Below are 27,930 nucleotides of genomic sequence, written 5' to 3' on the forward strand. Positions count from 1 at the left end.
TTTTTTTTTTTAGTTTTATTCATTTCAAACGGCCGGATCCGGCCCGCGGGCTGTAGTTTGCCCACGGCTGTGCTAGAGGCTAGTTGAAGAGGTGACAAACAGATGCCAGTTGGACCCACAAATCGGTTCTTACATCACTAGAATGTAGGCTTGGTGAAAGCAGGCCTTTGGTGTATTTTCTTACTGCTGCATGTAAGCACCTAAAATAGTTGCTTGCTGTACATTATTAAATGAGTGAATACTTCGGAGTTTACATTGACCCTAACTGCTGCTTGGTATACCTGCTTTCAGCCTGTGGTAGCCTTTCCCAGAAACACTCTTCCAAGTCTTCTCTAGGCCCCAGCTCCGCCTCTGCATCCCTCCTCTAGCTTGTCACCCTTCCTCTCACCTTATTGAGGCCAGCGCCACTGTCAGACCTTTCTCATCGTCTTTGTCTTTTCTGCTTACGAATTGCTGACTTTAGCCACTTTCTTACCGCTTTACTTGGAAGAGGAAATGTCCCTATTCTTCTTCAAGGCTAATACTTTCCCTTTATTATAAGTATTAGATGCACAATGTAATATTTAGGCTACGGATTACAGAACTGTACACTTGAAACCTATAATTTTACTAACCAATGACACCCCAATAAATTTAATTAAAATATATATAATACTGAAAAAAGTGTTAGAGACAATAGTGGTCTATCTCATTATCTCTGCTTTTCTTTCTGGAACCTGTCATCCTTCTTTCTTACACAGTAGTCACTTCCTCCAACAGGTATAGAACTGATCCACAAAACAGGAACAAAAAGCCATTTTTTTGTGTCTTGGATCTTAAACTATCATCTTATGTCTTTCATTTTTTTCTAGTTAAAAAAATCTCTCAAAAGTGTTCCTTCCATTTGTGGGCTGTTCCTGTTTCCTGGCTACTTACTGCTTACCACCATGAGTTTGGGGCTGTGCTCACAAATTCCTGAGCTGTTAGGACTATTTCTCCTGCATTCCAGGGCTTCTCTATACTCTTCTTTCCTTCATTTATTTATTTATTTATTTATTTATTTTGCTTATTCTTTTTTTTTTCTTTTTTAATTTTTTTATTGCTTAAAGTATTACAAAGGGTATTACATATGTGTCCTTTTTTTCCCCGCCCTTGACAATCCCCTGGCCTCCCCTACCCCCCAGTGTCCTATGTCCATTGGTTATGCTTATATGCATGCATACAAGTCCTTCGGTTGATCTCTTACCCCCCTCCCTCCTGCCACCCAACCCTCCCTGGCCTTCCCGCTGCAGTTTGACAATCTGTTCGAGGCAGCTCTGCCTCTGTATCTATTATTGTTCATGAGTTTATAATGGTCTTTATTATCCATGAATGAGTGAGATCATGTGGTATTTTTCCTTCATTGACTGGCTTATTTCACTTAGCATAATGCTCTCCAGTTCCATCCATGCTGTTGCAAATGGTAAGAGTTCCTTCTTTTTTACAGCAGCATAGTATTCCATCGTGTAGATGTACCACAGTTTTCTAATCCATTCATCTACTGATGGGCACTTAGGCTGTTTCCAAATCTTAGCTATGGTGAATTGTGCTGCTATGAACATAGGGGTGCATAGATCCTTTCTGATTGGTGTTTCTGGTTTCTTGGGATATATTCCTAGAAGTGGGATCACAGGGTCAAATGGGAGTTCCATGTTTTGTTTTTTGAGGAAACTCCATACTGTCTTCCATAGTGGCTGCACCAGTCTGCATTCCCACCAGCAGTGCACAAGTGTTCCTTTTTCTCCACATCCTCTCCAGCACTTGTCATTTGTTGATTTGTTGATGATAGCCAGTCTGACAGGTGTGAGATGGTACCTCATTGTTGTTTTGATTTGCATCTCTCGGATGATTAGTGACTTTGAGCATGTTTTCATATGTCTCTTGGCTTTCTGAATGTCCTCTTTTGAAAGGTGTCTATTTAGATCCTTTGCCCATTTTTTGATTGGATTGTTTATCTTCCTTTTGTTAAGTTGTATGAGTTCCCTATAAATTTTGGAGATTAGGCCCTTATCAGATATAATGTTGGCAAATATGTTCTCCCATGTAGTGGGCTTTCTTGTTGTTTTGTTGATGGTTTCTTTTGCTGTGCAGAAACTTTTTATTTTGATGTAGTCCCATTTGTTTATTTTCTCTTTAGTTTCCAATGCCCTAGGATCTGTATCGGTGAAGAAATTGCTTCGGCATAGGTCTGAGATTTTGTTGCCTTTGGATTCTTCTAGTATTTTTATGGTTTCCGGTCATTTTTAAAGACCAGTGACCAGGAGAGTGAGGACTTTGTTGACCTCACGGTGGCATTTGGCATGTACTCCTCTTTGCTTTTGGAAATAATCTTTGTCCTTATACCTTTGGAGACCAGTATTCTGGAGGGGATGACCTGGCCCACTTTTGGCCTCCTCCGTCTCTCTCACTGATTTCTTCTGTTCTTTGTGCCCGCCTTTAATCTTGTTTCCTCAAGGTTCTTTGGTTGGTCCCCCTTTACCCTGGTGTATTGCCAATTGCATTCTTAAACTGTGTTCTGACTGCTTACCAGATATCTCAACTTGCACATCACCAGGGAACCAAAAATTCAACATTTCACATCTAAATAGTTTGTAAACAACCCAATGGTCTGGAGCTGAGTAGCCGCATCCACATGAAGCCGGTAGAATATCCGCACCTTGAATACAGATGATTTTTCCAGGAAAGGCACGTGAAACTCGCCTGTGAGGGACTATAGTGAACTCTGCTTTCTAATCACAGAATAGATAACATACCACTGTAGACACCAGCTCATAAACAATAGTAGAAATAGGTTTATTTTCTCTATTGAAAGAGTCCACTTGGTGAGACTCCAATTTCTTCACATTATAACTTTCCGAAATAGCTATGATGGTTTGCATAAATTTCAAGACCATAAGTACCTAGGAATAAATCTAACAAAGGAAGTGCAAGCTCTTTATGAGAAAAAATAATTGTAAAATGTTATGATATCTAAAAGAATACAAGAAAAATGGGTTAGATATAATACACTTGCGGATGAGATGACGGTATTGTACAGATGTAAATTTTCTTCCAAGTTAAACTACAAAATTAATGTGATTCTAATTTAAAAAGCATCACAGATTTGCAGGTAAATTTACTCTCAATTTTATGTAAAGGAGTAAAATCCAGGGAAGGCCAAGATAATTCTGAAAGAGAAGATAGAAGAAGAGGAAATGTCATAACACATATGAGACTCATTGCAAAGATATAATTAAAACCGCATGGTATTGGTTCAGTAATAATCAAATACACCAGTGAATCAGAATAGAAAGTTGAGAAACAGATCGGTGCATCTATGGGAATTGCTATTCCTGACATTGAAAATCAGTGGAATAAGGATGAATTATGTGATATGTAGAGTTAAGTTAATTTGCTTTCTTTATAGAAAAACTAATTGTATTGTTACTTCTCCCCATGAAAAAACAAAATGCTTAAACTATGATAAAAAAAATAGAAAAATATCTTTATAATCTCAGGTCTTGGAGTGGTTTCTTAAAGCAAGTAATAAAAGCAAATGTTTTTTATAAAGATAAATTATTTTGACTTTATTAAATTGTAAATTTTCATATGGCAAAAGATATCTTAGACAAAGTTAAAAAACAATAACAGGCAAATAAGTTGTATTCAGAATATAGAAAGACCCCTACATTCAGTGAGGGGAAAAATACAAATAACCCAATAAAGAAATGGGCAGGAGATAAATACTAAGATGGAAGAGGATAACCCAAGTAGGCAATAAAATATGAAAATATAACCAATCTTACTAGTACTCAGAAAATTTAAATTAAGAGAAATGAAAAGATATGCCATCCAAACACTGGTTTTATTTGTAATTGCTAAAAAACCTGGAAACCACCTAAAAGTCTATTAACATTGAACAATGTATAGACAATATGTGGTATATCCATGCACTGAAAAGACAGCAACTAAGTACTAATACACAACAACATGGATGAATCTTATCATATGCTGAATGAAAAAATCTGGCCTCAAAATCAAATATACTAGTAGCCCTGCGCACAAATCCGTGCACCAGTAGCTCGCTGTCACCCTCCTGTAGCTCTCTGCCTGCTGCTCTGCCCTCCTGTAGCTCCCCACATCCCCTTCCCCCCTCATAGCTTGCTGCCCTGCCCCCTCCTGTAGCTCTCCGCTGCCCACTTGTAGCTCGCTGCCCCACCCTCCTGCTGATCAGTGATCCGGTCGTTACCCTTCATATTGTAATGACCATTTGCATATTACATCTTCATTATATAGGATTGTATTATTTCCCACATGAACAACTGTAAGCCTGTCTTTGCCCTACCCTGTATTTATGACGTAATGAGTAGCTACCCAGGATGAGCAGTCATTCACACTAATTATAACAAAAAATCACAGTTCTATTCCTGTTATAGTGTTCGTTCATTTGGCTCAGGGGGAAATATTATGGTTGGAATTAAAGGGAATAAAGGACAAAAAATATGTATCTTACATACACATGAGCATTTTCCAATATCACCTAGCGCAGTGGTCGGCAAACTGCGGCTCGGCAAACTGCGGCTCATGAGCCACATGCGGCTCTTTGGCCCCTTGAGTGTGGCTCTTCCACAAAATACCGACTTCTGTGCATGGGCCATGAAGTTTCAATGGTACTGTACATGCGCGCCCGCATGTGGTATTTTGTGGAAGAGCCACACTCAAGGGGCCAAAGAGCCGCATGTGGCTCATGAGCTGCAGTTTGCCAACCAGGGACCTAGCGTATCTTGCCCTGCCACACAGAGAGGCTGTTTATGCAGTTTATGTGAAGGAAGGGCACAGCTAGTTTATAGTGTGGGCTCCCATTATGACAGAAGGTTGGCTAGATGAGATAGAGAGCAGCGGGACCAAGTTCCAGTTGAAACTAGTAAAAGGTGAGACTCTTAGTGACCTCAGAAGGCTGGTGATATTCTAAATGTAGAGACTCACACAGTATGTTAAGGTCCTTACACAGGGAAAAATGCTCTGTGTTTACTCAAAAGTATCCTGACACCCAGGGTGGGAACAAACTTAAAATATTGTTTGCTCAAAATTAGTTTCCTGGTCTAATGGGTTCTATACATTTCTCAGCCTTTCATAGGCTAAGTTTTATTAGTGGTTAGTGGAATACTCCTTTAAACTATTTTCGAATTTGGATTAAAACAGGGAATGAGATGAACAAATAACATTATGATTACGAGGCTGTTGCCTTCTTAAAGATCAACTCCTTACAATACTTTGTCATGTGAACCTGCAGTGCCCCAAGGTGGTTTTGCCTTGGTGTCCTGATCTTTTTCTGAGTCACACTTGAGCTTTCCTTTTATAAGCACCAGCGAGCATAACATCTGACAGATACTGTTGGTGCACATTCCTTTTACAAGTAGCTGTGAGCGTGTTTGGAAGGCAGAGTGACGTGGTATACTGGCCTAAAGCTAATGAAGCTTTGGGGAAGAGTGTGCGATGCCACGCCAGCCTGCTCTTTGATATAGCAGTTTAATCGTTCCTGACACAGAGTATGCATGAATGAGTTTGTTTTACTAGTACCTAGTTATGGGCAGGTAAAATGCACTTCTGAAAGTATTTAACTCTGCAGGAATCCCTGTGTGGTCCATGGTTTGCATCAATGTGCATATCATAACTTTGTGTTGTACCATGAAGAGCTTTCCTCTGAATTGATGTACCATGTTGCTGTCTTTCCTCATCTTCTTAAGGAAAACCTTTACATAATGTGGAAGCTTGTGGGTTAACGCAATGCTGAAGTGATGAGGCCTATTTGGGTGTTATTTGTCTAATATACTGAGTGTTTGAAAGTAGTGTCCATTAGCTTTGTAATAATAATGACTATATTTAAATACACATAAAGTTTGCCAAAATCTGTTCCTTTACTTATCTCCCCATACTTAATCCCTCACTCTTCTCTTTTTGTACCCTGACCTCCAGTCATATTAAACACAAAGAAGGGGAGAAGAGGAGAGGGAAGAAGATGCACAAGCATCACAAAGTCACTTTGTCGGTCTCCTACAGGGGTCACCTCCTCTGGGAAGCATCCCTGAGTTACCTCCTCTGCCCTCACTGCCACCAAATCTGGGCTGGGTTTCCCAGGTGTGCTGTACCTCTCTCTTCATGACATTGACTATGTAGCTTTGTTAGAGTTGTGCTGACTGTGCTCTCCAGCAGATTGTATACTTCCCAAGGGAACAGAAACCACCAGTCTTATTCATAAACACGTCCCTGGGTCTAACGCAGAATGTATCCTGTATTAGGTTATCAGTCAGTCTGAGTTACTTTTTAGTGATGATGCTTGTTATTCTGTTTTGTTTTCAAAGATTCCCCAAAGTGAGCACAGAAGGAATCATGCTGAGAAGCTAATCGCTCTTCCAGTGCCAGGAGATTCCAAAAAGCCCAACGACCTTCCCAGTCCTACTTCAGATGGCAAAACAGGAGAAAGCGATCGACAGCCAAAAGAAAGCTTTTTTCAGTTTCTTGGTAACTTATTCAATATCTCTGGAAAAGCATCTCTTGCTGAGGCCAAGCAGTCCTCTCTGAAAGATGACCATGACAGAACTGAGAAGGACTTCCGAAGTCCCAGGGAGCAGCAGGAGGAAGGGGTCAGGGAGGAGAGGGAGATGGGCAGGGGCTCCCCGGGAACCCAAGCCCTGCCGGCAGGAGAGCAGGAGTCCAGCTCGGCTGCACCCTCAGATGCCTTTTCTTTGGATACCACACAAGACAGCGAACAGGAAACCAGTGACTTCATAAAGTAAGTTTAAGTTTTACTTGAGCCAAAATCTGAGCTTTTGGATCTAGCTTTTGATCCTTAGCTCTACTTTCAAGTAAAGAGATTGGAAAAAGTATCCTGTAATGTTCCTGGTAGTAGGTAAAAAAAGTTCTGTGATTCTGTGTACTATACATGTAATCTAGGGCCTTTTGAGATATTTTAGGGGGTGATACTAATACCTTTTAGGTAGGTGCTAACTTTGTTATCATACAAGGTTTACTTCTAATTTAAGATTTCTTAAATAGGAGTGTTTTCTGTTGTCTAAATTTTTCCTGTATTAGAACAGGCAGTGTGTTCAGTGTCTTCTTTGGGGAACAAATATGGTCCTAAGGTTTGTATTCATATTCTGTCAGTATCTTTTCTTTGTGGAGTATAATTTCAGAGGTTCAGAGAAGAAATTGAATGGGCTCTATCCCTAAAACTAGCCTTATGAACCTTTTCCACAACTCCAAGAAACTGAAATCTTGCACAGATTCAAGGAGCATTTCGCCACCCCTATGTTCTTTGCTTGATTAACAAAGTCACTAATTTGTTTTTCCTGGTACAGATGAGCTAGAAGGAATATTTTCTTTATTTTTTAATTACAGTTGATATCCAATATTATATTAGTTTCAGGTATACAGCATGGTGGTTAGACATCTATATCATTTACTAGATACCTGATGCACAAAATTCGTGCAAGAGTTGGCTTTCCTTCCCTGGCTGCCAGTACCGGCTTCCCTCTGGCACCTGGAACCCAGGCTTCCCTTCGGCCACCGGCAGGCACCTGGGACCCAGGCTTCCCTCGCAGCCCCGGCTTCATTCGGAAGGTTGTCCACAAGGATGTCCGGTCTAATTAGCATATTATGCTTCTTCCCTTCGACCGGCAGGCACCTGGGACCCAGGCTTCCCTCGCAGCCCCGGCTTCATTCGGAAGGTTGTCCACAAGGATGTCCGGTCTACTAATTATATTATGCTTTTATTATAGACTAGAGGCCCGGTGCACAAAAATTTGTGCACTGGGGGGCGGGGAGGTCCCTCAGCCCGGCCTGTGCCCTCTCCCAGTCTGGGACCCCTCGGGAGATAACGACCTGCTGGCTTAGGCCTGCTCCTGGGTGGCAGAGGGCAGGCCCAATCTCTAGGTGCAGCCCCTGGTCAGGCTCAGAGCAGGGCCGATTGGGGAGTTGGGGCACCGCCCCCTGTCACACACACAGCAGGGCGGATCAGGGGGTTGGGGCGCTGCACCCTGTCACACTCAGGGCAGGGCCAATGGGGAGGTTATGGCTCTACCCTGTCACACACAGAGCAAGGCCCGTGGAGGGGGGTTGGGGCGCTGCACCCTGTCACACTCAGGGCAGAGTCAATGGGGAGGTTATGGCTCTACCCTGTCACACACAGAGCAAGGCCCGTGGAGGGGGGTTGGGGCGCCACCCTCTATCACCCACAGAGCAGGGCCGATCAGGGGGTTGGGGCGCCACCACTGTCACACTCGGGGCAGGGCCGATGGAGAGGTTATGGCTCTACCATGTCACACACAGAGCAGGGCCGATCAGAGGGTTGGTGTGCTGCACCCTGTCAAACACAGAGCCGCAGGGCAATCAGGGGATTGGGGAGCTCCCCCCTATCAGGCACAGAGGAGGGCTGATCAGGGGGTTGGGGTGCCTTCCCCTGTCACAAACAGAGCAGGGCAGATAGGGAGGTTGTGGCCCCGCCCCCTGTCACACACAGAGCCGCAGGGCGATCAGGGGATTGGGGAGCTCCCCCCTATCAGGCACAGAGGAGGGCTGATCAGGGGGTTGGGGTGCCTTCCCCTGTCACGAACAGAGCAGGGCAGATAGGGAGGTTGTGGCCCCGCCCCCTGTCACACACAGAGCCGCAGGGCGATCAGGGGGTTTGGGCACTGCCCCCTGTCACGCTGATCCCAGTGCCGGGAGCCTCGCTGCTCCGCTGATCCCGGTGCTGGGAGGCATATTACCCTTTTACTATATAGGATAGAGGCCTGGTGCATGGGTGGGGGCCAGCTGGTTTGCCCTGAAGGGTGTCCAGGATTAGGGTGGGGGTCCCGCTTGAGTGCCTGTTCCAGCCTGGGTGAGGGGCTGATGGCTGTTTGCAGTTGGCCACACCCTCTTCAGGGTGGGGGTCCCCACTGGGGTGCCTGGCCAGTCTGGCTGAGGGGCTGAGGGCTGTTTTCCGGCTGGCGAGTGACTGAAGCTTCCAACCGCTCCTCGTTTTCTTTTTTTTCTTTTTTTTATTCTGGCCAGCTTTAGCTCTGAGGCCTCCTGCTGAAAACATCGATACAATGTTGCGGTCCGGCTGGCTTTCAGTCCGGCTGGTTTCTGGGGTTTTGTTTAGCTTCTTATTTGCAACATAGTACATAGTTGCTTAGAGTTGCAGCTGAGAGGCCGGCAAGTTAGGTGGGGAACATTGGAGTCCGCAGTCACTGGAGCAAGCAAGCCTCCCTGTTCGCTTCAGTGCATGGCTGCTGGCCGCCATCTTGGCTGACAGTTAATTTGCATAAGGATATGCTGATTAGCCAATGGGAAGGGTAGCAGTCGTACACTAATTACCATGTTTCTCTTTTATTAGTGTAGATGAAGTGATACCGCCCAATAAGTCTAGTACCCACCTGACACCATACATAATTATTACAATAATACTGACTATATTCCCTATGCTGTACTTTACAGCCCTGTAACTATTTTGTAACTACCAGTTTGTACTTCTTAATTCCTTTATCTTTCCCCTCCCCCCCAAACCCCCGCCCATCTGGCAATCATCAGCTTATTCTGTATCTGTGAGTGTTTCTGTTTTCTTTATTTTGTTTTTTGGATTCCGCATATAAGTGAGATCATAAGGTATTTGTCTTTTTCTGATTTACTTCACTTAGCATAATACCCTGTAGGTCTATTCATATTGCTGCAAATGGTAAGATTTCATTCTTTTTTATGGCAGAGTAGTATTCCATTATCTATGCCTGGCCAGTGTGGCTCAGTTGGTTGGGGTATTGTTCTGTAAACCAAATGGTGGAGGGTTCAATCCCCTATCAGGGCACTTACCCAGGTTATGTATTTGATCCTCTGTCAGGGCGCATTTGGGAGGCAACCAATTGATGTTTTCCTTTCTCTCCCTCTCCCTTCCTCTCTCTAAAAAAAATTTTATCTTTAAAATTCCATTGTATATATGTACCACTTTTTTATCCAGTTGTCTATCAGTGGACACTTAGGTTGCTTCCATATCTTGGCTATTGTAAATAATGATGCCATGAACATAGGGATGCATATATCTTTTCACAGTGTTTTGGATTTCTTTGGATAAATACTCAGAAGTGGGATAGCTAGGTCATATGGTAGTTCTAGTTTTAATTTTTTTAGGAACTTCCATATTGCTTTCTATAGTAGCTGCTTCCATTTGCAATAGAAGGAATATTTTCTACCCCCAAAAATGTTTATAACAATGTTGAGTCCATTAGATATTTTGTGTAACAAAAATATTCATTCAAAACTAATAAGGAGCCCTAGCCAGTTTTGCTCAGTGGATAGAGCATCAGCCTGCAGACTGAAGGGTTGCGAGTTTGATTCTGGTCAAGGGCTGCCCCGGTTGCAGGCTCAGTCCCCAGTAGGGGGCGTGCAGGAGGCAGCTGATTAATGATTCTCATCATGGATGTTTCTATCTCTTTTTCTCTCTCCCTTTCCTTCTGAAATCAATAAAATTACATTATATAGATATATCTATATCTATATCTATATCTATATGTACATATATCTATATATCTATATCTGTATATCTATATATATATTTTTTTTTGAACTAATAAAAAGACCTGGCCAGTTTGGCTTAGTGAATAGAGCATCAGCCTGTGGACTGAAGGGACTCCAGTTCAATTTTGGTCAAGGTGACGTTACTCAGTTGCAGGCTCCATCACTGGCCCCAGTCAGAGCATGTGTGGGAGGCAACCAATCAATGTGTCTCTGACATCAGTGTTTCTCTCCCCCCGCCCCACCCACCTCCTTTCACTCTCTCTAAAAATCAATGGGCTGAACCAGTTTGGCTCAGTGGATAGAGCGTCGGCCTGCGGACTGAAGGGTCCCAGGTTCGATTCCGGTCAAGGGCATGTACCTTGGTTGCGGGCACATCCCCAGTGGGGGGAATGCAGGAGGCAGCTGATCGATCTCTCTCATCGATGTTTCTAACTCTCTATACCTCTCCCTTCTTCTCTGTAAAAAATCAATAAAATATATATATTTTAAAAAATAAATAAATAAAATAAAAATCAATGGGAAAATGTCCTCGGGTGAGGATTAACAACCAAAAAAAAACCTAATAAGGATCTGTTTTATTTTATTTTTTAATATATTTTTATTGATTTCAGAGAGGAAGATAGAGGGAGAGAGAGATAGATCTGTTTTATTTATTTTAATTTAACCTCTACCTGAGAATTATTTTTATTATTTGAGGAGCTCATCAATAATTCTATATACAGATATAAGTGATAACTTAGGACTGTTTAGTTCCTTGTGGTCTCATTTTTATGTTAAAATCAATAAAAATGGAGTAACATGCTAAAAACATACAAAACTAAAAGTAGCTAAATGTGAATTTTATCTTGGGGAGAAACAATGTTCTAAGCATGATAGCAATGGAAAGCAGGAAATGAAAAGATCAGTAAAGTGGATTACTTACAATTTTCAAACTCGGTTATGTCAAGCAATATCATAACCAATGATACGTTAAATTGGCAAACAAAATTATATATGAAAAATGTCAGACCATGCTTTAACTGATAAGAATTTTAGACACTAACTTACAAATAGAATAAATGGGCAAACAATATAAACAAATCATTCAAATAAAAGAAATACAGACTGCTAATAAATAAGTGGAGAAAACGTATCCTCACTAGCAATCAAAGAAATGCAAACTAAAATAACTTTTCTCCTACTAAATTGATAGCAGTGATAATAAATGATGGTACTCTGTGTGTCATGTTGATAATGTCTAATGCAGTTGTGTACTGTTAGGAGTGAGGACACATTTTAGGGCAATGTGTATCAAGAACCTTAAAAACCACGTAGATTATATCCAGTAATAAATGTGTTTACTGAAACGTTATTTATAAGAATGTATAATTAGAAACAAATGTCCAATAACAACAACAACAACAACAACAAAAGTTGAATTGGGTCCGTTGTTCATAAAGAATGGTCTGAAGCAGTGCTATTGTAGATGTGGCCCCAGATCATCAGCAGCAGCAGCACCTGGGAAGCATTAGAAATGCAGATTATCTGATCCAGACCCACTGACTCAGCATATCTGGGAGTGAGACCCAGCAATGGGTTACTTCTCCAGGTGATTTTGGCTCCAAAGTAATTTAAAAGGTGGGGATTTTGAGCCTGTTCTATGGGAATTGGGTAGAATGGAAACTTTGTGCTTTTTCTTCTTTGGTTTTGATTAATAGGTCATTAAACAAACCAACAAAAAATTAATTTCCATGGTTGAAAGTCTTTTTTAAAGAGCAGTTTATTAGACCATTGCTAGCAAAAAATAGAATACCTGTCTTGGGGCATGGAGCCTAAAGCACCAGCAGCATGGCTAGGTAGGAAGGACACATCCATCATCTCTGACGGATGTGTCCTTTGTTAGCATTTTTATACATCAAACACGGGGAAGGGGGAAGAAAGATGCACGCCATCTGAAAGAATGTACATTAGCTGTAGGAAAGGGGTAGGAGGAGGTGCCGCGGGCAGCTCTGGGATGGGCGCAGCCCACTCCTGTGGCTTGGTGGTGGGCATCAGTCTGGCAAGCCCCCGTTTAGGCAAGAAGTGGAGGCTCCTGGGGATCGATGGTGCCTGACTAAAATTATCTGTGGAAATAGCCACCTGGAATTTAATCCGAAGTTCCATCAGATGTACAGAAATAGCAGTCTTTTGTCAGAACTGGTCCACAGCTATTAACAGGCTAACTCTTCTCTCTTTCTCTCACTCTCTGGGCTCTGTAATTGTAATTTGGAACATTTCAGAATTTTCATCTTGACAGTCAGGTTTACTTCTTTGGTACTGAACAGTAGAAAATGGAAGAGGATACTGTGCCTCTTAATTCTTGTTGGTAAAGCCTTCCTTGTTAACAGATTACTTGTTTAAGGCAATTCACCAAGGTGGCTCCGTAGCACAATGGATAGCGCATTGGACTTCTAAGGCAATTCACCAGAACCACCTCAGCAAAGAAAGGCGATTCTTTTTCTTATTGTTTTGTTTTGTTGATTTATTTTTATCTTTATTTTTTAGAAAGAGAGAGGAAGGAAAAGCGATAGAGAGATAGGAACATCAATTGTCTGTCTTCTTCATGCCCCCTACTGGGGATCACCCACAACCCAGGCCTGTGCCCTGACCAGAAATCAAACCGGTGACCTTTTGGCTCATGGGTCTATGCTCAGCCACTAAACCACACTGGCCTGGCTGTTGTTGCTTTGTTTTAATCTATATTTCTTTTTTTAAATAAGGAAACAAGGCTCAGAAAAATATGTAACATCCCTCAAATCATACAGTTAATAACAATTAATAATAGAAATTAATAACAATAGGAATAGCTGGTGGAGACTGTGTAAGAAGTTTCCAAGTCCTCAAGGGCAAACCCTGGCTACGGGACCTAAGATCACTGGGGTGTACCAAAAAATTCCACCATTCGCCACAGCTATTGCAGCGTTGGGACCTTTCCTTTTTACAGAGCTAAGAAAAGTGATTCTTAAGAGGAGAGGAAAAGACCACTGGACATCCAGTTTGACTGCGATAACAAACTTCTTCCAGCCCAGCCTTCGAAATCAGATTTTGAATTATAGTTTTAGTAACTCCCTGTTGACAATTTTTAATTTGTTTAGGAATTATAAAAGTTGAATACCATTTTGGTTAATAGTTTATTTTGACAGTATGAGTAAGGACTGCTTATAACCAATTTTAGATATTATGTAAATAATATATCTGGAGAAGCTATTTTCTAATCATTTGAGTATCTGCATTTTAAGTATTAAAGTTGGCTCTTTGGTTCTGTGATATGAATTTATTGCAAGCAAGGATATATTTAATTTTTATTGAAATGAGAGTATTTCAGATATAAAATATTATTTAACATTAAGAGCCTATGCTTTTGAAATTCCTATGAGACTTCAGTTTTACATACATAAAAATTTTAATTTATTTTAAGAAAGAATAATTAACTGAAGGTTTTACATTGTCTTTCTCATATAAAAATGCCCCTAATTTTTTAATAGTTTTTTTAATAATCAGGTGTATTAAAAACGGTTAATAATTTAATTTAGACAAGTTAATAAAATAGCCTGTGCTGCATAATGCTATTACTATCATATAAACATATTTTTTATCACTGTGAATCACAATTAATACAGAATTTAAACAAGTTACTACCTATATTTTGAAGTATATTTGAAAGAAATCCTCATCAAAAGGCATTGTAAATGATTTTATCTTCATGTAATTAAAAATAATGAACAGCTTTGTAATTGTATGTATAGTTGACTGTGCAAATTTCCTTTTTAATATCCATATGGCCTTTAAATATACCTGTTGAGTAACAATTTTTAGATTCTTTTCTATACACTAACTCATGCTTCCAATGTCATTTATATAGGAAGCTGCTTCTTTGTTGGGTTGAAATACTTAAAAAAGTTCTTTAATTCATATACTTTCAAAATATTTATATCCACAGTGAGAATTTCTATTGTCAAAGCTTTGCTGTAATTTGAAAAAACAAACTGCTGGTTTTATAGCTTTTCTCTGCATAGAAAGGTGAAAAGCCTTCTCTATTATGAGATACACTTCACCAGAGTTTCTGGGATTACTCTTAAGGTGTTCTAATTATATTTTCTGATACTCTCATGCTGTTTGTGTTTTGTTTTGTTTATTCACAGACAAGCAGATGGTAAACCAGAGAGGCCTTCAGTAACATATGCAACGTATCGAGGCCCCAGACAAATTAGGAAATTTTTGAAGCAACAGACTGTGTTAGAAACTGTGAATCCCTTGGACAGAGAAAATGAAAGTTCTGACTCTAGTACGAGCACACATACTGGCCCTAGGAATGAGATTGAGGCTGGGATGCGGTCATCTTTGTCATCATCTAGCACAGACATAGCTATGAAAGGACATATGCATGGAGACCTATTAGAAGACTCTGATTGTAGCAGAATAAGTCTCAACACAGAAAGCCATCTGAGAAACAACCCAGACGTGCTGAAGATTGCTTCTTCTAAGGATGTTTTAAATAAAAATGGCCCTGGGGGACCTGAGGGAAGTAGGCCATCCCCTTCTTCTGTGACTAACTCCAGCTTTGCTGTTGGAGAATCTGACTCGCAGCAGCATTTAAGTCCTGTGCCAGTTTCTCAGACTGACGGAAACCTAGTGTGTTCCGCATTGTTTACAGGAAGTTGCAGCGGCACAGTCCCTGGCCGTCCAGGCTTTCAGAGGATAACTCCTACAGAGACTGCAACAGAAGAAAACAGCTCCATCGGGAGTGATGGGAGCCTGGTGCAAAGGGAAGAGCATGTCGAGCCTGAGCACCCTGCTGTTGCTGACTTGTCTTGTAGTAAATCTGATGGAAGTGACAGTACCCAACAGGAAAGTACAGATTTTCCGTGTCCAGATAAATCCATCAGGCATGAAGACTTGCCGTCTCCAGAGAGTGAGTGTTCTGACACGCCAACTGTAGGTAACTCATCAGAACAGGCTGCCAGTCACACCGCTGCTCTTCAGAGACATGCTGTGACAGGCACTGAACTTGTAAATGAAGGAAACAGGTTGTCTGCCCGAGATGCACAGAAAAATCCAGCTGTTACAGAAATCAGGCAAGAAACAGAAACTGTCTCAGTCAGTGAATCCACAGCTTCAAGTCATGCAAACCATGCAGAAGATGGAATTGAGTCATTACCCAAAGATACTGACCAGTTGTCTATAGCAGAACCCAAAAACCTTGATTTGGGGCCACATGGCAAAATGCCTCATGTTCTTAGAATCAATCAAAAGGACCCTGCTGCTATAAAATGCATCAGTGAGTCACCAGGTGTAGCCTGCCTAGAAAACAAAATAACCCCTGAACTGTCCTTCAAACTCCATAGAAATCACATTTCAGACTCTCTTCCCGACTCTGAGAGTCCTCAACAAGCTCAAGTATCACTTGATACCAGAACCTCTCTTACCCTTGACTGTGAAAAATCAAATTCCAGTGCTTCATCTCCCCCCATTGTTTCTGGAATTAGTATGCTGAGCAGGTTGGATGTGCCTGTTTTAAAGATTGAGGGGTCTTCTGTGCTCATTGAAACAGGGGATGTCAACATTGTTGGTGTTTCCAGTGAGCCTGGTGGGTGTCGAGAAGAAAATGTGGCGAATCACATTGATGCTGCAGACGGGAAGAGTCCTCCAGCTTGCCTTCACCCTGGGCACACGTCTGTGATTCTTGAATCCAAGCATGTTCTTCCTAATAGTGAAAAATGCCAGGTTCCACTAGACCCTGAAACCAGTGACACCCACCTGAGGGGGGCGGACTCGAGATTGGAGGATGAAAGCCTCTCTGAGCATCACAGTTCCATTTCCTCTCAGGACCCTCATAAAGCAGAGTTAATGCGTTCAAACAGCGGAGCAAGGAAAAGCACTATGGAGAAGTCTGGTTCTCTTTCCTTGGACACTAAAACTAGTAACGTTGCTAAAGTTTTCTCAAAAGCTGAAGTCGATGGTCAGAATAGTGTTCCTGTGGAGTCACATTCTGGAAGAGGAAAAACTATAGCCCTCTCCGAGATACCTGTTTCCCACACAGACCCTGGAGACATTTCTCAGGATAAAATTTCTTCTCCATTTGAAATTACAGATGTGCCAGCAAAGCCTATCTTATCAGAGTTAACCTCTCCAGAGGCTGAACAGGACAAAAGTTGTCAATTGGTGGATCATAATGAGCTTAAAGAGAAATATTCAGATGCTGGACTTAAAGAGAATTCCCAAGTGGAGGTTTCTCCTTCTGTCTCCAGATATCAAGGTGTAAAGGAAACAGAGGTAGAAGTGTTGGCTTATGCTTCTGCTTCTCTCAGAAGTAATACACCTGGGATTTTACCTCCCATTCATGATGAAAAAGCCAACACTTGTGTGAGTTATGAACCTTCAGATATTTGTGGGACTGAAAAGATTTCAGGTTTCTCAGAAACAGCAGAACTCAGCCTAACTAATACTTGCCCCAAATGCCAAGAAACGGACAGCACAAAAGTAAATTCACCTTTTCTGGGTTCTGACATCACTTTGGAAAAAAACACTTTTGCACCTGAAGATGCAAGCTTTCTCAGTGTTCCTTCTGTGCTCAGATCTGAAAAGGAAGCCTCGTCTCAGGGAAAGAAAGGTGGGGTTGACCGCATGCCTTCCTCTAGTAAGGCCAAAGGAGTCAGCATGGTCGCGAGTTCACATAATCCCCAGGATAATTTTGGTTCTGCAGAAGTTGCTATAGATACCACACATGAAGGTGCCTTAACTAACCGGCTGTACCCTGATAGCTCTTATTTGGAATTGGAAGCATCTGTACCAACAGGGGCTGAAGTGACCTCCTTTCAGGGACATTTTGGTAATCATACTGGGACGGTATCGCTGGATTTCCCAACTGCTGCCCCGTTTGACAGGCCCATGGAAGCAGAGGCGGGAGCAGTTGCTGGGGCCCCGGCGTCAGTTAACAGCTCCCGCCAGCAGTGTTCTGAAGCCTCTGCTGAGCACCAGCTCGGGGCCCTCAGAAGCGGTTTGCTGAAAAAGGCTGACACGTTGATTGATGAGATCTTTGATTCTGTTAGGGAAGGCCTGAAATCCAAACACACAGTTGATACCTGCCAGGAGCATCTGGCCAAAGACGGCATCATGGATCCTGGCGCCCTGCCAGAAGGCACGTCTGAGGAGAACCCAGCGGAGGCACCACAGCCGGGGACCCAACTGACAGAGCATTTGGAAGAGCAGGACTTGGGAAACATGGCAGGAGTCCAAGGGGAAGAAAAGGCCTGTGTTTCGCCTACACCTGGTGAGGAGAGTCTCCTTTTTGATTCTGATAGAATGAATGTATCTTGTTTGTTAGAAGATCAAGCTAGGGAATTAGTCAGTGAGATTATTAATTCAGTCCAAAAACATATAACAAATGATGCTTTTGAAGATACTGAGACTACCTGGGATTCTGAACTTCAGGCTAATACTCCAAAAATTCTGAACAGTGATAGTGTTAAGCCTCCTGTAAGGGAGTTGGTGGTGTCAAAACAGGTAGTAAATCAAAGCACATGTGAAATTAGTGAAAATAAAGTATTAGGTAGATTCTTCTCTGTAAGTAACACAGAGGCAATTAAAGGAAACGGAGCTGGACAGTCTGATGGTATAAACTTGCAGGAATCAAATACTGTTTTACTAGCTGAAGACTTGCCCCATAAAGGGTCAGATGATAGGGTAGAAACACATGTACTTCTCAAAGAGGACTCTAAAGAGAAAATGGAAATAGAATGTGTGAATAATCAAAAAACTGGGACAGAGGATACTGGAACTCTTGTATTAAATGTCCAATGGCCTCCGTGCGCAAATGATGACATCCGTTTACCTGGGACATCCAAAAGCAGTTTGTCTGATAGTCTTGTGTGTATGCCTGAAAAAGGCTTGCCAGCACACAGTAATAAGAGCATACCCCTTGCAATGTCAGAAGTAGGGGAAGTGCACAAAAAGGATGCTGAAGGAAACATAGGAAACATTGAGCTTATCCCTTCCATGTTAGAAATAGGAAAAACCAACCAAAAGAATGCTGAATTAAGTGTTATGAAAAATGAGGCAGTCCCCCTTATGTCAGAAATGGGAGGAACACATAAAAGGGATGATGAATTGAATGAGACAAAAGCTGAGCCCACGGCTGACAGTTTTAAAATGCAAGAAGTACACCAAATGCATGCTGAGGGGTATCATGAAAAAACTGATGGAATACCTGCCCTTTTAGGAATGGAAAGGGCATGTAAGATGGGGGATACTGAAAGGGATGTTGGCAAAACTGACATGATGCCTGTTATGTCAGAAGTAAAAAATATCTGTCAAAAAGAGGCCGAGGGAATTACTGGAAAGACTGAAGTGATGTCTGTTAAATTGGGAATGGAAAATATTTGCCAAAAGCATGCTGAAGGTGATGTTGGCAAGACCGGGGTGACATCAGTTGTGTCAGAAATAGAAAATATCTACCAAAAAGATGCTGAGGGATTTACTGAAAAGGCTGAAGTGATGCCTCCTGCATCAGAAATAGAAGATATTTACCAAAAGGATGCTGAGGGAGATATGGACAAAACTGAGGTGATGCCCATTATGTTTGAAGTGGTAAACATCTACCATGAAGATTCCGAGGGGGTTGCTGAAAAGACTGAAAGGCCTGTGTTGGGAATGGAAAACAGTTACCAAATGGATGCTGAAGGAGTTACTAGGAAAACTGAAAAGGTGCCTTTTGCATTGGAAGTGAAAAAAATGCCCAAGAAGGCAGCCCCTGCCTCTCCAGAAATGGGAAAAGCATGCAAGAGGGATGCTAAAGAGACAGTTAGAACGATTGTGTCCATGCCCTCGATGATAGAGATGGAGAGAACAGCCCCAGAAGATTCTGATGGGACTGTCAGGAAACACCAAGTGTTACCTGCCGTGGTAGATGTAGGAAAAACATATGGGACCGGTCTGGAATTGCCCGTTACACAAGCAGAGGCCATGCCTCCCATATCTGAACCTGAAAAAGTACCCCAAGATTATGCTGAAGAGAGTATTGGAGAAATGGAGGAAGAGACCACTGAAGTAAAGGAAGGCTTGATAGCGCGTGACAACAGACTTGCTTCCTATTTCAGGGGATATGAACCGCCTACGTTAAGTAAGGATTTTGAAGGCTACCCTGCCTTAGCAATGCCAGATTTTCAACCTGTGGATACTATAGAAAGGCTAGACAGAAGAACATCTGTTACTGCAGTAGATAACAAAACAAGAAATCTAGGAGATGGTTGCGATAAAAGAGAAGACTCTCACTTAGCCTTCATTTCTCAGGCTGAACAAGAAAACCCTTCCTTCACTATATTGTATGAAGAACCCCTTCAAGGTGAAGACAAGTGTGCTCCTGCTGAAGTGAGGAGAACCTGTCCCTCATTTCCTGATGCACCCCCTGGCAGCATACCTGTTGTCACCTGTGAAAGATCTGAGAGTAGAACTGACCTGGTCCATCATTTTGAAAGAGGTACTAAATTAGGTGAGAACTTTGATAGTGATACTTCAGAAATGTTCTTATCAGTGGAAGCCAAAAGGTACAAAATTTATCCCTTAGCTTTGTCTCCCATCTATGAGGATGACAGCTCTCAGGAGGACATTGTATCCAACGAGGTCTCACCTGGTCATCATGGCTCCACAAAATCTAGGGATAATGCCAACCAGCCCTCTTCTGTTTTATCACTTCTCCAGTCGGTGTCAGAGCGCTTAAAGATGAATTTTGATGAAGAGGAGAGGCAGGAGTTAGGGGAAGAGGAAGAAGAGTCATTGCATAAGGGAAGTCTCAGAGCTAGCAGGAGGGAGTCCGTTGCCTTCAAGTGGTCAGATCCTTCCAGCACGTTTGACTCTGATGATGACCAGGAAAGGACTGGAATTTCTAAGAATTTATCTGTGAAGGCAAAGGAACCTACAACCCCCAATCTGCAAATTGGGCTGTGGCCAGAAAAGGCCTCGTTTCTACAAAAGTCTGACCTTACTTCTAAACTACATTCTTCTGTGAAGAGTGCTTATCATCAGTATTTGCAGACTTCCAAAACCCACTCCTCAGAAAAAGGAGCCCGATTTGGTGGGACTTTGCAGGAACCAGCTTCAAAATATTTCCGTGCTCAAGACAACTCAGGCAGATTAAGCCCATTCATAGAGGTAAGTCATTTTGATTATTAACTAGTGCTTAAGTGAAGTAGTGCTTGGGTCATTAAACGACCTAGAAACTTAAGAAAAATCAATGTTTTGATGTGTAAAGATTGTTTTTAAAAATATCAGAGGTTAATTTATTCTTTGGTTGAACTGTAGCATAAGTTATGTATTTTTAGCTAAGTTGTTACATGGAGAAAAAAATTTAGCTCAAAATTTAAAGGCAGAGAAGCAAGTTATTTTCCAGTTCTTTGCTATATTTAGTTTTGTTTTTAATTTTTAATTGATTTTTAGAGAGAGAAGAAGTGAGGGAGAGAGAGAAACATCTATGTGAGAGTAGAACATTGATAGGCTGCCTCCTACATGCCCCCTATGGGGGATCAAACCCACAATCCGGGCATGTGCCCCATCCAGCAAGGGCAGTTGTTGTTGTTTTTTTAAATCCTCACTAGAGGATATGTGTGGTTTTATTTAATTATTGATTTTTTTAGAGAGAGAGAAAGGGGGAGGAAAGAGGAGAGGGGAGAGAGAAGAGAAACATCGGTGTGAGAGAGGAACATCGATAGGCTACCTCCAACATGCACCCCGACCAGGGACTGAACCCACAACCAAAGTATGTGCCCTGACTAGGAATCAAACACATGACCCTTTGGTGCATGGGACGACGTTCTAACCAACTGAGCCACACCAATCAGTACTATCATTGGTTTTTAAACTAAATAATTAAGTTACAAGATTCTGAATTTCTCTGACTATATGTGAGAAAAATTGATACTTTCGCCCAGCCAGTGTGGCTCAGTGATTAAGCCACAGGAGGTCATAGTTCTATTCCCAGTCAGGTTTGGGCTCCATTTCCAGTGTGGGGTGTGCAAGAGGCAGCTGATCAATGATTCTCTCTCATCATTGATGTTTCTATCTCTCTCCCCCATTCCCTTCCTCTCTGAAATCAATAAAAATATATATTTTTAAAAATTGATACATTTTGTTGAGCTTATGTATCTCATGAAAATATTTCATAGTAGTTGGAAATATTTTAAATACTTAAAAATATTTTAACTGTTTGCTTAACAGCCTCCTCTCACTTTAGTTGCTCATGTTGTTGTTCATTCAAAGCAGGGCAATGAACAGCCTAATTCCAAGAAAAAGAACTGATAACATTATAGTTGGAAAATGTTTTAAAATTCAGTTACACTTTTCTTTGACTTAGAAATGTTTAAATGGCTAATGTAGAGTATTCATTGAACATATGACTTTCCTCTCTGGCATTCTCAAGACTATGGAACAGGGGTCCTCAAACTTTTTAAACAGGGGGCCAGTTCACTGTCCCTCAGACCGTTGGAGGGCCGGACTATAGTTTTAAAAAAAACTATGAACAAATTCCTATGCACACAGCGGCAGCAAAAACACCCGGCGGGCCGGATAAATGTTTTTGGCGGGCAGGATGTGGCCCGTGGGCCGTAGTTTGAGGACCCCTACTATGGAACTTTCTCTAGGGGTCCAAAGCCTGTACCTTTACATGGAATAGCCTTAGGAGCAAATAGTAATACTTGAATACCATCCAACAGCTTGCAAGGCAAAGTCATTTTTAAAAAATGATTTAAATAAGTGTTTCTTTAATGCCTCCCTGTTGTCTACCAAATCAAGTGGAACCTCCTCACTCTGTATTACAAGGCCCCCAAATTCTATTTGTGCAGCCTTGCCTCCTTATGCTCTGGTTCACACCCTGTGTTTCCTACCAACATACTTCTTCTCGGGTTCTCTTCCTGGACTTTTTTTTCTACAGCCATATTTTTTCACTTATTGAAATTCTGTTTTTCAAGGTCATCTCCATCCCACTTCCTCAGACAAGCCTCTTCCAAATCTTCTCCTTCACCTCCCTCCACGCTGGTGCCATTTGCCTTAACTTTCATAACCTGGCATTTTCTTTCATAACCTGGTATTTTACCTGTGGGTTTAACTTAGCCCCCCACCCCTTACAAGAGTCATGAGAGTGCAATCAACTATTTCTCCCTTCCAAGCCATAAGCTTCCTGAGGGCAGAGACAACACATTTTCCTCTATATTTACCTTTACTTCTTTGTAACACCTAGAGGTACACCTTGCACATAATGTCACCGAGTAAATGTGAGAAATTTGATTTGTGATGGCTGAGAAAGTGAACGATGTATCTTTCCACTGATGTTTCTTAAGGCTTACTTCTTCCACATTTATTATTTCAGAATGTTGACATACAAACTCTGAGGTGTAACCCAAGACCTGGAAAGGTAAGCATAAGTTTTTTTCTTTCTTTTTATTTTTTATTGATTTTAGAGAGGAAGAGAGTGGGAGGGAGAGAAAGAGACATCGGTGATGAGAGAGAATCATTGATCAGCTGCCTCCTGCATGCCCCACACTGGGGATCAAGCCGGCAACCGGGCTTATGCCTTGACCAGTTCATAGGTCGATGCTCAACCACTGAGCCATGCCAGCTGGGCAGCATAAGATTCTTACATAAACTAATATATAATATGAAAAATATAGTTACTATTAGGCTTAAGGAGTTTTAAGTAAAGACTTTGAGCTGACTTAGAAAAGGACTATTTTATTCAAGGATTTAACATCTAAAGCAGGGGTGGGCAAACTTTTTGACTCGAGGGCCACAATGGGTTCTTAAACTGGACCGGAGGGCCGGAACAAAAGCATGGATGGAGTGTTTGTGTGAACTAATATAAATTCAAAGTAAACATCATTACATAAAAGGGTACGGTCTTTTTTTTTTTTTTTAGTTTTATTCATTTCAAGCGGGCCGTAGTTTGCCCACGGCTGATCTAAAGTCTTGTCTACTTTATATACTCAGGATATTTTATTTTCTAGATTCTAGGACTTTTTACAATTTTAAATGCATTTTTAAAGTTAGTTATTATGCCTGTTTTCTATATGTTGCAGATGGTTATCTATGATCTCCACGGAAGTAATTATAAACAAGAGGTCTACTGTAGTATTCTCGATGCTACATCATGGACCTTTCCAAATGGAGTACTGATAAGAGTTGTAAGAGGCTGGTAAGAGATCTCTTAAAATTTTATAGCATCCCCCCCCCCCCAAAATTAAATGTTTGGTTGCCATTTATACTTTTGTATTTTTTTTTTATTAAAGTCACATTCCCTTTCCCCTCTTTTTTGACAGAATATTTTGAAGTATTATTAGTGTTTTATAACTTAGAGGCCTGGTGCACGGATTTGTGCACCATTGGAGTCCCTCAGCCTGGCCTGCGGGGATAGAGCCAAAATCGGCTCTCCAACACCCCCCAAGGGGTCCCGGATTGTGAGGGCTCCCTCCGCTCTGGTTCCAGGTGCATCACCCAAGAACCACAGCTGCCAATTCACCGCAGCTCTGCAGCTCCTGCATTGAGCATCTGCCCCCTGGTGATCAGAGCGCGTCATGGCTACTGGTCGGAGCATCTGCCCCATGGTGGTCATTGTGTGTCATAGCTACTGGTTGGACAGTTGCTTAGGCTTTTATATACATAGATTGTTCTGTTTCCTGTGGCAGCAAATATAGGCTGTTCTTAGTGCTTAAAGCCAACAGTAAGTGGCAAGAGCTAATATATACAATATAACAATCAATACCATTGTGTAACTGCATTATTCACAGGACAGATTTGGCAAGTTGAGTTGAAGGCTTCAGTTGAATCAAGCATAGTTTTGAAAATGAGTTTGAAGTTTGTGGGATGCTAAGAATGTGAAAGCCACATACTTAGTCATTTGTGCAGCTGACCTGCTCAAAACATGAAGGATTCTTTGTATGTTGTCAAAATGAGGGGGAACCTCACTTGTTCTTATGGACCATATCCCATGAATATGTCAAGCCAGGACTTCTTTGCCCAGTATTTGAGTTACCCACTGGTCAGTAGTCATGCTGTAAGCATTAAGTAGTGCTGGCTTCATGTAGTAAAATGGGACACACGTCCTCTGTTAACCAGTGACAGGAAAATTAGAGTAGAAGTGGAATTTGGAATTGTTAAGCTACTGCTTTTATTATAAATTTGTAACTTTGTGTGTACAACATCTATAAAGTGCATATATACATAAATATAGGGATAGGCATGGATTATAGTATTATGTTCAGGAAGTATTACTTCCAAGTTTATTTTTTCTTATACTGTTTGTACTTAAACTAGCATATATATCATTTCAAAAATAGGATTTTATGCTAATAGTAGAAAATCACCCAGATTTAAAAATGCAAATAGATAAAATGGTCTATGACTTTTCTTTTGCTTTATGCTTCATTTCTTAGAAAATCAATTATAACTGATCATGCTTTTATGTTTTTCAGCTGGATTTTATATGAGAAACCACATTTCCAAGGTCAGAAATGTGTGTTAGAAGAAGGAGAAAAGGTATTAAATCGTGACTGGATCCTTCAGAACAGAATGCATCCACAGAGAAACTTTGTATTGGGTTCTATCAAACGTGTTATAAAGGTAAGAGAACTGTTGATTTCTTCTATTTTTTATTTTGTTTTGTTTGTCACATAGTAAAGCTATACTATGGCCTAGCAATGTTTAGAAACGGTTGCCATAATTTGTGCTAATTTCATTGATCTTTGTTATCTATAATAGTAAAAGCGTAATATGCAAATCGACCGAACAGCCGAACAGCAGAATGACTGTTTGAATGACCTTCCGGATGACCACACTATGGCACCCAGTAGCACCAGGCCAGCCAAGGCGGGTGCGATGCGATTGGTCGGGGGCCCGGCCATCGTTCCATGATTGCCCTACAAAGGGAGGCCCAGGCCAACGACCAGTGGGCTGTGTCAAATGGGCGGGGCCTCCCTCTGCAGGGGCAATCCATTGAGGAGCCTGGCTGGGGGGTGGGGCCTACCTCTTTGGAGTGATCGATCTTGGGGCTCCCAGACTGTGAGAGGGCACAGGCCAGGCTGAGGGACCCTCCCCCCCGCCAAGTGCACGAATTTTGTGCACCGGGCCTCTAGTATTAATTATACTATTTCATATTATACATATTAAGTGAATGCTAATTTAAAGTATTAATGGTAATCTGGGCCATAAAATCGTACGTGATATTATATATATACTAGAGGCCCAGTGCACAAATTCGTGCATGGTTGGGGTCCCTTGGCCTAACCAGTGATCAGGGCCGATTGGGGCGGGGGCGGGGGGGCTGGACTGCTGGGCGGAGGGACCACAGGAAGTTGGCCGGCCAGGGGGAGGGACTGTGGGAGGTTGGCCGGCCACAGGAGATTGGCTGTGGGAGCACACTGACCACCACGGGGCAGCTCCTGCATTGAGCGTCTGCCCCCTGGTGGTCAGTGCACGTCATAGCAACCAGCTGGCTGGTCGTTCAGTCGCTTAGGCTTTTATATAGTTTTTTTAATAGCAGTAGAAATATATCATCAGGCATCTTTAGGAAAATAATTGATATTTCCAAATATCTTTTTTTTAGTATAGATTTCTTCTCCTTTGTGTAGTTCTGTGAGAGAGAGAGAGAGATGGAGAAGGAGAGAAATAAAGGAAGTGTTAGGAGAAGGAAGGATGGGGAGAGGAATAGAAGGTGCATTGCCTATTTTTATTTTCTGTTTAGAAAATGTTATTTCATACTAAGATGAGAAGTCTTTCCGTATAAAACACATTTTGTGGGTAGCCCTGTGGTGGTTTGAGGAGTGAATTAGTGATAATGTCAGATGTCAGATAAGGGAAGCAAGCTCCATGTTTCTTAAAGTCCCTTCAGTAACGTAGCACATGATTTAGTTTAATTACGCCTATGGTACTCAAAAGACATTTTTTTTTTCAAATTATGGAGATTTCTTTTATATGCTTAAAACGGAAAATTATGATGATATGAATTGATATTATTAAACTCTTGATAATTGTAGATAGCACACAGAAAAACTCATATTATCATAAAGGGGTGTCTGCATGTATTATGTGTAATACTTTCTGCAAAACTATAACAAACCTGTGTCTACAAATATCTGTGTCTGCTTTTGGACCCAGTACTGTGATGGGTATTGGGAATAGAAAAACAAGTGAGATACAGTCTCGTGCTTCAGGTTATTCAACATCTAGAGAGAGACAATGGAGTCACACGACCACATGATGTAAGAAGTTATCTGCAAGGCCCAAGGACGCACAAAGCAGAGACACCTGCCTGGAGCGGGTGGCACCAGATTGGAATCTTGAGAGAACAAACAGGAGTTGGGCAGCGGAGGAAACGCGAGGGAGTCCTGGCAGGGTGTTTTTGGTGCTGCAAGGAGATCAATGGTCTGGCATAAAGGACAGTGTTTCTCTATAGGGCTCGCTTAATTGGCTGACTCACTAGAAATTCCTTGAGTGAATAATTAGTTTGTAGGTGGAATCGTCCAAGATTTAAATAACATGGTTTTGTGCCCTCCTTGTGAGTGTCAGGCACCATGCCAGGCCTGGTGAAGAAAGAAAGATGAATAAGATGTTGTAAGCAGCTACCTCCTAACCCACTCCACCCAATCAAACAATAATAAAATCAAACAAAAAAAACAGTCTGTTAAGAATGTCTATAAAGCGGTATTTGCACATCTGTCATTTGCTTAGAATATATTATGAGAAAGAATAAGTCATGCTTGCATTTTTTCCTTCTTCCATTGTTTGTTCTTGGAATCTTATTTAAATTGCAGTGTTAGTGCCCACATATCTTGAACAGGCTAGCAACTTTCAGTGAGGAAGGAAAATAAAACTATTGAGCATTGAATGGAAAAGGCATTAGCATTGTTCTCAGTATTTAACAAAGTAAGAATTGAGCATCAAACTGCTTCCTTTCTCCAACAGTGTCAAAATGCTGTTTATGGATAACTTTACTTTCATGGTGGCCATTCCAAATTCACCGAGGCCTACGCCAACTTATCTTGTTTCATCATCTTTTAGATGCTGTACTCGGACTAGTCAAAACTTTAATGTTCTTTAAAGATAATACTTCCAATGGTGTTTTTCACTTTGCTGTGAATAGATCAGGTGCCATCCATTATTGTGGAATCTGCTCTAGCGTCATCTCTGCCCCAGTGAAAATAACTGGGGGTGGGATAGCAGCGCAGTGAGTCTCGAGTCAAGTGCTTTCTTTTCTCAAATAGAGGATATGAATATTGCAAATTATACTGTGTTTACCATGCATTTAATTTTTTTTAAGGAATGGCATTTTTCTTATGGTCAGAAGTTACATAGGTTGTGTCCTCATTAACGAACCAAGAAGAGAGATGT

General features: G+C 41.6%; 1 protein-coding gene across 1 annotated transcript in view; it reads left to right on the forward strand.

Annotated features, from left to right (window-relative positions):
• The window catches only part of CRYBG3 (beta-gamma crystallin domain containing 3), a 134,311-nt gene that overhangs the window by 35,481 nt on the left and 70,900 nt on the right, over positions 1-27,930 (forward strand). The window contains exons 4-8 of the mRNA XM_005880202.2: positions 6,360-6,790; positions 14,706-20,709; positions 22,919-22,963; positions 23,625-23,740; positions 25,017-25,164. Of these exons, the coding sequence (XP_005880264.1) occupies positions 6,360-6,790; positions 14,706-20,709; positions 22,919-22,963; positions 23,625-23,740; positions 25,017-25,164 (6,744 nt within the window). The remainder of the gene's footprint in view (positions 1-6,359; positions 6,791-14,705; positions 20,710-22,918; positions 22,964-23,624; positions 23,741-25,016; positions 25,165-27,930) is intronic.

This window comes from Myotis brandtii, unplaced genomic scaffold (genome assembly GCF_000412655.1).
Source record: "Myotis brandtii unplaced genomic scaffold, ASM41265v1 scaffold63, whole genome shotgun sequence".
Lineage (NCBI taxonomy): Eukaryota > Metazoa > Chordata > Mammalia > Chiroptera > Vespertilionidae > Myotis > Myotis brandtii.